The sequence below is a fragment of the Telopea speciosissima genome, chromosome 11 (assembly GCF_018873765.1).
Source record: "Telopea speciosissima isolate NSW1024214 ecotype Mountain lineage chromosome 11, Tspe_v1, whole genome shotgun sequence".
NCBI classification, from domain to species: Eukaryota; Viridiplantae; Streptophyta; class Magnoliopsida; order Proteales; family Proteaceae; genus Telopea; species Telopea speciosissima.
Genome location: NC_057926.1, coordinates 18,555,543 through 18,567,099, shown reverse-complemented (window position 1 = coordinate 18,567,099; position 11,557 = coordinate 18,555,543). Strand labels below are relative to the sequence as shown.

General features: G+C 38.7%; 1 protein-coding gene across 1 annotated transcript; it reads right to left on the bottom strand.

Annotated features, from left to right (window-relative positions):
• Window positions 1–226: 226 nt before the first annotated feature.
• LOC122644845 (ferric reduction oxidase 2-like) lies at window positions 227–8,868 on the bottom strand. Its single transcript, XM_043838220.1, has 8 exons — window positions 8,676–8,868; window positions 8,403–8,493; window positions 7,953–8,150; window positions 7,623–7,857; window positions 2,974–3,301; window positions 2,635–2,878; window positions 909–1,651; window positions 227–426 (listed from the first exon to the last, which is right to left on the bottom strand). The coding sequence occupies exons 1-8, from the start codon at window positions 8,866–8,868 to the stop codon at window positions 287–289; spliced, it is 2,172 nt and encodes a 723-aa protein (XP_043694155.1). The 3' UTR covers window positions 227–286.
• Between the last annotated feature and the right edge of the window lie 2,689 nt (window positions 8,869–11,557).

The following is an 11,557-nucleotide window of genomic DNA, read 5'->3' as shown; positions in this document are numbered from 1 at the left end:
CTACATATAGGGACACTTTTAGAAGCAAAATGCACGTGTATCTCTATATGAGCATATGTCCAGCATGCACGTATATGCAGACTTATGAAACCTTGGCGAGAGAGGGAGAGAGATTATAAAATATGGTGGAAATAAAGTTACAAAGAAGTTACATTTGTGGCAACTAGTGGGACACTCACAAGCACCCACATAGTCACAGATTTCTTACAAGCATATCACTTGTAGATTTTTATATGCTAATAAACAGAACTGAAAATTAACATATATCCTTTCCTGATTGCACAAACTACCAGCTGAAGCTGATGGATTCAAAGTGAAGGTTGGCTGCAAGACCAGATGCACAAACTGCTGCAACCTCTTGTCGTAACTTCCTTGGGCCAGAAACTAGAACTCCAACTCTTGCTCCTCCACACTCAAGCAGTATCTCTACAATTAGGATACAAGCACACATTTTAGTTCTTGAATACATTCATTGATATTCTTTGGGTCCTTCCAGGCGTCACTATACCTATTTAAGTATAACGCATCATTATTTGTCGTCTGACAGTACATTAGTTAGTCCATGTGATAGTGGACCCCACATACATTTCAGTGACCAGATTTTAGTCCTAAATAAATGAAGAAAGTTTCTCTAACTCTAATTCAATGTTTTAATAAAATTAACAAAATGTTGTCTAATGGAGAAGAATATAAAATACAAAATGGCATCTTTGGTAAGTTTAGCTACTTGCTCTACTCATGTTAAGTTGAAATTGTACCAGTACAATGCTTGTCTGGTCTTCTATCACTTGGACTAACTAATATACTCCCATGTGGCAAATAGTGAAGCGCTATACTTACCAAGCATAGTGACTGGAAAGAAAACCCTAACAAATATGTGCAAGGTAAGAAAGCGAATAAAAACTTACTCTTTATGTTCGGTCTTTTTCCATAATGCACCTTAGTAGCATCAACAAGGGATTGTTGAGGGAAGCTTTCCAATTCCTGATCGGCGTTATAAGAGTATGAAGATGACGATGACTCGGCGTTACAAGAGAATGAAGATGACGAAGTCATTGATGTCGGAACATCTATATTCTGAATCTGCTTTGCTTCTAATGCCATTTGCTTCTTGTTCCCAAGAAAAGCTATACTAGCTGATATAGCTATGCAAACAAATAGGAATAACATGTTCAGAAGAGCTCTTGAGGCAGTAGCATAGATGTTGTTGGTGTTGTGATCAATTGGGTATATGTAGTAATACATCAATAATCCCAAGAAGAGAAGGAAAATAATGAAAGAAGAAGAGATTATAGCTCCAAGCCAAAGCCAGCTGTTTGGGCCAAGGGTTGAGGAGACAGGAACATCAGTCACGTTGGGCTTGAAGTAAAGGAACCTGAGTTGGTCTTTGTGACCTGATTTGTGCTCTTCCTCTCTTGTTACATAGGCTTCAATTTGTAGTTGGAAAGAAGAAACGTCAGACAGTTGGGTACTTGACATTGGTGGGAGTAAGTCTAGCATTGTGAGACTAGAAGAGTTTTTGAAAGCACAAACAAGGAGAACAGTACTGGGAGACTTGAACCCTGACTTCTTCTTAAACATAAGCTCACTGATTATAGAGATGAATGGTGTAATGCCGCTTCCTCCACTTATCATCACAAGCATATCATGTCTGCATGTCATGTCAATATTGTTTTAGGCTTCTTAAAGTAAAATTGCAAAAAGAACTATTTCAGAACTCAATGAATTCGATTGGCAATGTAAATATCCAATCAAAAAGCTTTAACAGTTGGGTGGAGGGATTCACAGGTATATGAGGGGAGTGAAGGTCCCAGGGTAATCGATGTGAGACTATTCTCCCAACATTACCCCCTCATGTGTAGGGTCACATATAAACGGAGGCACGTCTAGAAACACTAAAACAGGACTGGAGAAAACCCATTCCAATTTCATGTAAATATCTAACCCAAAAGCGCTCAGACTGTTGGGTGGAGGGACTCCTAGGTACATGAGAGGGGAAAAAGTCTCAGGGGTAACCAATTTGAGACTATTCTTCTTCCAACACTCCCCTTCAAGTGTAGGGGGATAGATGAAAGGAGGCAGGTTTGGAAACACTACAACAGGGCAACCCAAAAGCTCAGACTGTTGGGTGGAGGGACCCACGTAAATGAGGGGACAGAAAGTTTTAGGGGTACCCGATGTGAGACTATTCTTCCAACACTCTCCTTCAAGTGTAGGGTCACATATAAATGGAGGCATGTCTAGAAACACTACAATAGGACTGGAGAAAACCCATTCCGATCTCATGTAAATATCCAACCCAAAAGCTCAGACTGTTGGGTGGAGGGACTCCCAGGTATATGAGCGGAGAAAGTCTCAGGGGTAACTGATGTGAGACTATTCTTCCAACACTCTCCTTCAAATGTAGGTGCACAAATGAACGGAGGCAGGTCTGGAAACACTACAACAAGTTGGAGAAAACATGTTCTAATACCATGTAAATATCTAACCCAAAAGCTCAGACTGTTGGGTGGACGGACTCCCAGGTATATGAGGGGACGAAAAGTCTTAGGGGTAACTAATGTGGGACTATTACCCCAATAGGTAAAATGCCAATCACTCATTAATTGTTCTTGTCCTTGTATAGCAACAAACCTCATGAAGCTAGTAGATTCAGGTCCGTAGGGTCCTTCAATGGAGACTTCAAGACGATGCGCAGGGGAGGGACATGAAAGCATCTGGTAAAGCTTGCTGGTCCAACTTCCTTCACTTTTCACCACCACACTTAACTTATCCTGATCCAAATTACTGTTGGAGATTACACTGAAAGGATGCCATTGTAACTTCGAAATACTGGGAACATTGATGAACACGGTGCTCATAGGAGTGTAGCTCAACCCTAAATGAATAAAACCAGCATAAATCAGTGCTATTTCAGGTGAAAAGTATTAAACCAAAACCCTACAATTATTAGTTCAATGATCATAGCTTCACCTGGGCTCTTGGAGAAATTTAATTCGACAGTTTCACAAGGTAAAACACGAGCGGAGACTAAGCGAACGCTTCGCCTAGATTGCAAGAATCGCAGGTAACGATCGACCAAGAAGAGGTAAAAACCCGGTAGCATCATGCTAGAAGAGATAATCCCAATATGTAATATGAAGAAGATGACAACTAAGATGTAGAGCTGATGGGTATAGAAGAAGAGCTCAAACATTTTTCGCCTTATGCAGGGGAAGGTTGTTCCCCACAAGACTAGTCCAAAGAGGAAAGACAACTCCCCTGCAACAACTGAATTTCCAACTTTATGCCACTTTAGCATCTGCATGACAAACATTTGATTCTCTTAACTTTTCCGTTAAATGTTTTTAAGAATACACAAGCTGAGAAAACAAAAATCTAATTGTTTAGTCTCTTTTAACAGGTGATATGGGAAGAATAATGGGAAAATTTTACCTTCCTACGCAAAGAAGTCAGACATTTTAGGGTCTCCAACTTAAATTTTACTGCCCAATTATTAATAAAATAAGGTAAAAAACATGGGTTTAATATTTGATTAAGTTTGATAATGATTTGAGTAGAATCGTTTAAATTTCTACCCAAAAAAAATAGAATAGTATAATTTGAAATGCTTGAGGGTAAGGTTGTCAATTGGTACGGTCTTCAGTATTTGGTACGGTATCGAAGCGAAACACCTCATACTGATACTGTATCGTACTGCACACAGTACCATTTTCTCATATCGATACCGTACCATACGATATCAGTACAGTATATGGTTTTATTCGATAAGTATAAGATATGGTATATGGTATTTGTTATATGGTTTCTTATATTATATACATAAATTAATATATATAGTATGAAATATATTATGTTTAGTATATTTTATTCTTATATATATGAATTATTATATATATTTAATACATATATACTTATATATAAATTAGTATATATATAAGTATATATTATTATAATATGGTACGGTACCGGTATTTGGTAATTCGGACGGTATCAATATGTACCGACGTTATCAACCTCTATACCGATACCATACCGTACTAAATATGGTACCTTTTTTCCATACCGATATCATACCGAATATGTTCGGTACGGTACAGTACCGATAATATGGTACGGTTCCGATTTCGGTATATGGTATCGGTACACAATTGACACCCTTACTTGGGGGGGGGGCCTTGGTGCAAGAGTTAAGGTTGTGCCATTGTGACCAAGAGGAGGTCACGGGTTCGAGTCCGGGAACAGCCCCTCTATGAAAGCAGGGGTAAGGCTGCGTACATTATGAATTTATGATCCATGGTATTCTTGTAATTTTATGAAACTTTACTTCCACTATTGGAGCACTTCTCCTAGAATAATAATAAATAATAAATAATAAATAATAATAATAATAATAATAATAATAATAATAATAATAAGGGAAAATTACATCCGAAGTGCCCAATCTTTATGAAGAGGACCTTTGGGATGCTCCTTTGAAAAGTGTCATTTTGGGGTCCTTGTGAGCCTAGTTCTAGTGTTCTACCATAATTTATGTGTATTTCCAATTTTAGCCCTCTCAATCTCATTCCCATCTCTCACCCCATCTTCGCTTCTACTTCAGCTTCTACCTCCACTGCTACTACCACCGCTATTGTCGTCACCACCTCTACTCTCTCCCTTCCCTACAACCTGTCGCACTCTCTTCGCCACCCCAGCATGCTCCCGGATCGTGATTCTCTACGGCATGCCTGCCCGTAGCATCCAGAGTGGCGCACTGATGAGGTGCGGCGCAATGACTGCTTTACCCCTGCCCGAGCGTCTTGCCCGAGCGGGGGTAAGGTGGTCATTGCACCTCGCCTCATTAGTGCACCGCTCTGACCGCTACGGGCAGCGCACCGTAGAAGATCACGATCCGCATGCTCCCTACCTCCGCCCAGCCCCAACCCTTTTTCCTCTATTGTTTAATTTGACTAGTAATTGTCATCGTCGACCTTGAGACTAACTAATCCCCAATTCAATTGAAGGCGGTTTCGAATAAAAACAAGAATCTAATCAGCTCACCATCAAGGAGCGAAACCTCCTCATGGTTGCTTACAAGAACATAATTAGCCAACTACCCACTCACAAGATCGAGTCCAAGTATTCCTTGATCTGTGATGGAATCTTGCATCCCCTTGATTGAAGACTCATTCCTTCCGCCACCACTAGTGATTCCAAGGTTGTTTTTTACCACAAGATGAAGGGCGATTAGCACCGCTATCTTGCAGAGTTTAAGACTGGTACGAAGTGCAATGAGGCTGCATCTGCCAGCCTCTGCAACAACTCACAACCCATCCCCTGCAATTGCCCCATCACTCAGTTGCTGCAATCACCGACACAAGTTTTGATCTCCCCAGATTCGATGACAGTTTTTGGGGTAATTATGATGAAGCACCAACGAAGTGTTTCTTCTTGCTTTTACATTTTTTTTATGGGTTCACTGCACCATTGTAATTAAATTATACTAATTAAATTATACCGAGGAGTTTCTTCAATTTCTTCTCATATATTTACTTGAACCATTAATCTCTGGTTCTTTTCTGCAGGTCACCAACTTCCTCAATGAGCCGAGGTCGTGTCTGACGAGAAAATGATCCGCAGAGTTATCCGTTCATTCATCTCAAAGGTTTCATGGCAAGTTTATAGAACCACAAGAATACCGAGCTGAGTGGGGCGGGGAGAGATCCATAGGTGGGTGGGGAACGGTGCAAGAAGGTGGGGGCAATGGTAAGGGAGTGGAGGGGAGGGGAGGGGAGAGTGAGAACAAGAGTGGGAGGAGTGTCATAGGTGGTGGCGGTGGATTTGTTGATGCGTCGGTGGGTGGAGATGGTGACGGAGGTGGAAGCGAAAGTGAAGGTGAAGATGGGTGAGGGGTGGGACCGCGGTTGAGAGGGTTCATTTTAAAAAATTGTTTATTTTAGAATAGAACTAAGCTTAAAAAAACCCCAAATGTCACTTTTAAAACTTAGGATATCTAAGATATCAAAAAAATACTTTTATCAAAGATTAGACACGTACTTCAGATGTAATAATAATAATAATAATAATAATAATAATAATAAAAAGGGTTAATCCTCACTTGATGCTTCCTATAAAGAATACTTCATGGTCTATAAAGAATCAAGATAAGTTAGTCTAGACAATCTATCTCTTTAAATAAAGAATACTTCATTGTCCTATAAAGAATCAAGATAAGTTAGTAAGAATCAAGATAAGTTAGTCTATTTCTTTAACTCAAGTCGAGGGTTCCTCTTATCAAACCAACCCTAAGATGTTCACATTTATGGAGTTAACCATATGTTAAACTTAAAAGGACTTTTTATATTGCATAGTCCATCCACTGTATCAGGATTTTATTTTTTATTTTTATTTTCAATTATTAAACTGAAATTATCTTAAAACAGTCAAAGTTGAGTTTTCAAATTGTTTTTTATCTCCACGAGAAAATTTGAAATGGGTATCACATCCTCTTGAGCATCAGTGGAAACCATCACACGAAGTAGCAATTGGTGGTACTTTTGGCAGTAGATTCCAGGAGTCCCAAGAGGTCATGGGTTTACTCTCAGCTCACACAATCTCCTTATGTTAAAGATATTGAGGTCTTCCCAATTTATTTAACATGGTATCAGAACTATCCAATAAGGGTTCAAGTTTGGCCTGGGGATCTCGAGCATACCCATAACATACATTAATCTCATAAGATCTTGAGCTGCGCTTTTCAGTCCTCAGGGCAGGCAAGGGTTGAGATTACTAGGCCCAAACTAGGGCAGGGTCGGTCCTAGGTTGAGATCTTGGTCTTGGGATGAACTTAACTTGGCCCAAGTTAGGACGGGGCCATGCCTTGGCTGAGGCTTTGGATTGAGCTTGACTCGAGGATATCTAACTTTATGTGTAAGTGTGACATTAATTTTAGAGAAGAAAGGAATAAGAGAATCTTTTTTTTTTGTCACATATTAGAAATTTAAATATAGAAGAAAGGACTGAGTGAATAAATAAAAGAAAGGAGTTGGGAAGATTTTCCGAAGTTGGTTATTAACCACAAGGGAGTAGCTTAGGTGGCAAGTAACAACGCTTTACAATTAAGTGGTTATGATACTACTCTCCTTTAGGCCTACTACTTTTAAGAAAAAAACAAAAACCTTAGGTTCTAGGTGTCATTATCCATGTAAAATGACAAAATTACCCCTATATTAAATAACTTTCAAACCTAACGAGCAAAAATTTAAGGATAGAACTTCTTAGTTCATCTACTCAGTGACAATAAGATGCACCCTTCACAATAAGTAAATAATAATTTTTTGGGTAAAATAATATTCTACAAGAAACTTGATAATTATATAATTAAGATTAGGGAAGTAGTTTTCTGTCTATGTCTCTCCTCCTCAAAACAAGGGGCCAGAGGTGTCTTTTCATATGGGGAGGAGAGAGATAGACTCATGGGAGTGCTGGCTTAGGCCACACTCTCGGACAGAGAACTTTCTCCCTTAAGATTAATATATACGACTACTTAATTATATATAAGTTTGAATTATAATCCAATGATAAACAATACACTAGGACTACTGAAGTGTATATATCCTTACTAAACTACTTATAATTACCTTTAAGATTTGATTTGTTGCAGCCCAATGGATGATATAACAAATGCTATGAGCAGTGAAGAGGGTCATGACTATATGTCCAAGCCATATATGATATTTGACGCTGGCCTCTGACGTGAGTCCTACGAGCGGCAACACCGATGATCCTCGGGTCACCGGAAAGAATAAAAACGCAAAACCTATGTTACCAACAAGCCCTAGCAATAGACCTACACTGTCCAACTTAGCTTCCCACCTGCCAAAACAAATCTAATCCCACTTTCATTAACCATTCTTAGATCATATATATAATTCAATACAAATTCATAAGATTAATGAACATGTTCATACACTTTCATTCCATCATTTGAAGCTGACTGTGAAGTTATATTGTTGAAGCTCAAGTGCAAATATGTTGAGAAGGACCAAACCAAGAGTGCCATGAACATGGAAAGAAAGGTTAGCTCTGTCCATGAAACAATCCCTAGAGGACCTTTTACAAGTACCGGTCTTGACCATTGTGCCAATCTCCAACAATTGTTGCTCTTGCTATTTAAGATAATTAATCACAACAAGCATTAGTGTGTTAATGGGTTTTGCTGAAAAGATAGTATAAAAATCACAAACATATATAAATATGAATTATTATCCTCTCCCGCTACTGTACGGTGTAGTAATGCATCGTGCGACAGTTGTAGAGGCCATGTGCACCATGTGGGGCCCGCTGTATCACATGGCCTTTGCAGCACTGCACGACTACACCATGTAGTAACAGGAGAGAATAAAAATTCATATAAATACCTTGAAACAAATTTCTTGCCCAAGTGAAGATAAACACAGCCCAAGGTAGCAATGAATAAGACTGGGAATGCGAACAGGAGGAGCCTATCCCCTACAGTAAATATAACAAAAAAAGTGTTAGGAAATAAACACAGTCCTTTGGTGCTGACTTATGCATTTTTTGACCATTTACGTGGGCATGTTGTGAAACAGTCCATCGAAGAATCAACAGAACAAAAAGATCAATAAAAAAAATAAACATGGTAATAAGTAACAGAGAATGATCAGTATAACCTTGTCGGCCTAGATATGTAATTGAATCAATCTTAGCTTGGATTTGAGGCAACCATGTCTGGTTGTATGTGTTGGTGGGCATCATGATCCAGATAAAAACAATCCCAAGAGAGACCAGAAAGAAAAGAAACCATATTGCTGCTCTAATCTTCTTGATCACTATATGAGAATCAATGGGAGATGATATTTCCATGCTTCTCTCTCTCTCCCTCTCTCTTCTGAATGATCACTCAAAAACAAAGTAGCCAATAGAATGGGAGGAATGTATGTCTGAAGTGCTTATTTATAGCCAAGAGAATCTCTAATACTCAACAGTTAAACTACATTGTACCACTATTCTCCTATTAAGAAAGATTTTCTCTTTCTCTCTAACAGTAAAACAGAAAGTGCAGGATCTTTCCGTGGGAGTGGGGAACCGTCAAGAAATAGGACACGTGGCAATATTCTGAGTATGACAATTAGAAGGCAACGATGTATATGAATGAATGAGACTTCCATAATTAAGGAATAAACAATTTCCCTAAAAAGGTGTGCACGGAGCCTCCGGGAGTGTGATAGGTGTGTCTTAAATGTGTGTTGAGGTTTTTTCTTGTGAGTGTTTCCCAACTCTTATCTCCTCGTGGTTTCCTCATTACACTACTTGGTCAACTGTCCAAAGCCATCCCTAATCCCTCCCTAGCGATATTCTCATGTTGTTTTAATTTTGTTTTTTGCACGTAAACAAGTAGTGTTTGCATAAGCAACAGAGATAGCAATTAAATTAGGGACTTTGTTATTGACTCTCGTTGAGATGTCAAAATTTTGTATTTTTACATTTTTATCCTTTTAATATATATTTAGTGCATTTAAATGATTTTAATTTCCTTTTATTTTTTTGAAAACTCTTTTATTTTTTTTCTTATTTCTACCTTAAATATTATATTAGATAAATTTTGAGAATAAAACAACGTGCAATTAAAAGGGATGATAAGTTCTAAACACACCTACAGAGTTATCAGTATCACCAAACAATCTCATTAACTCATTCATATCCTGCACTATGTGGAGTTGGATTTTGCTTTTGGTGGATGGAAAGAGGAATCCGGATCATCTTTGTATACAGGTTCATGTATGGGGAGGTAATGATATTTGTTTCTTTTGCTTTCAAAAATGCCCATCCATGCACTCTTAATGGTAGCAAGTGGGATAGAACTGAGATAAATGTCATCATCAAACTAAACATGAAGCATACACATATGGGTAGGTGATGAGGTCTAGGAAAATATAGGGTAAGTTTTAGAGTTAGGAATTGGTATCCAATGTCAGGGTACGGTGTATATGAATGAGACTTCCATAAAAAATTTTTTTTGATGAAAATGAGACTTCCATAATGGAAATAAACAACTTTCCCTAAAATTTGATGGGTTGAGGTTGACCCTTTATTTAATATGTATGGTGTTTGTGGGAGAGTGTTGTGATATGGGTGTGCACGGCGCCTCCTAGTGTGTTAGGTGTGTGTCAAATGTGTGTGAGGTTTGATAGTGTGAGTGTTTCCCAACTCTAACTCCTCGTGGTTGTAGGTATTGTGGCGGCCGAATTTCCCTCCCTCTCTCTTTCTTGGAGAAAGGGCGTTTGGAAAAAGATTGGGGATATGTTTGGAATCGGTGTCTATTGGTGACTGACAAAAGATTTCGTTACTCTGGCGTGAGGATAGGGATCATGCTTCATTTATCAAAATAAATGGAGTCGTCACCTAAGATTTGGGCCTAGGACCTAATGGGTGTAGCCCTATCCTATAGAAAGGGCCACAAAATTCCATATGGCCTGGTTAGAGAATGGGAAGGTGTTAGCACCCCATCTCGCCTGGTTAGACTGGTCTTTCTAGTTTAGATGCTTGATATTGAATATTCTCTCTCTTATGATATTCTTATATTATCATGTGAAACTAAAAAAAATACTAAAAGTGCATTATATGACATACATTATATTCAAAATTATTTATTAAAGAACATTTAAATACTATATATACTACAACAGTGAGACTTAAAGGACTACATTGTGAGAAATATGAGGATTAGACCTTTGGATGGAAGATGCAATGAACTTTGGAATCTTAGTCGTCCCTCGGTTCAGGTGGAGACGAACGGTCAGATCATCAGCCCTCTTGTTCAACCCATATAGGAATCGAAAAAATAGTTATTTGGACAGAATATCAGCTATATCAAAGGCTTTGTTACCTATATGCAGACAGAGTAACAACTATATTGGGAGATTTTCGTTATCTGTATGTGAAAAGAATAACTGCTATCTGGCTTTGAAAGAGACCCGATTGATAGGACCACTCTTCTCGTGGGATAATCGACGGATCTACCCATCAAGAGGAAGGTCTTCGAAATAACCTCAAAAATCAAAGAAGGGGGGGGGGGGGGGAGAAGAAATCACACAAAAACTCTCAAAACGTGGGAATAGGCCCTGCCCTCTCCCCTTTTTTTCTCTCTTATTGAGAGTGGGGGGTCCTCCTATTTGTAGGGGTGGCCTACACCATCGCAGTGCCGCATAGACCATTCCGTTGTGCCGCAAATGATGTCATCTGGCTGACAAAATCGTGTGGTCCCCCCTCTCTACGGTGTCGCATTCCTTTCCCATCGTATGGTGTAATCCATGATGCCGCGGGTGAGGTCATCATCGCGGCGTCGCGTTACGTTAGGATTTTATTATTGACTCTTGTTGAGGTGTCAAATTTTGTAATTTTATTTTTTTGTCCTTTTAATATAAATATTTTTAGGATAAATATTGTGAATTTAAATGATTTTCCCTTTTTTTGAAAACTTTTTTTCCCCCCCTACATTAAATATTGTATTAAATAACTTTGGAGAATAAGACAAGGTGCAATTAAAAGGGGT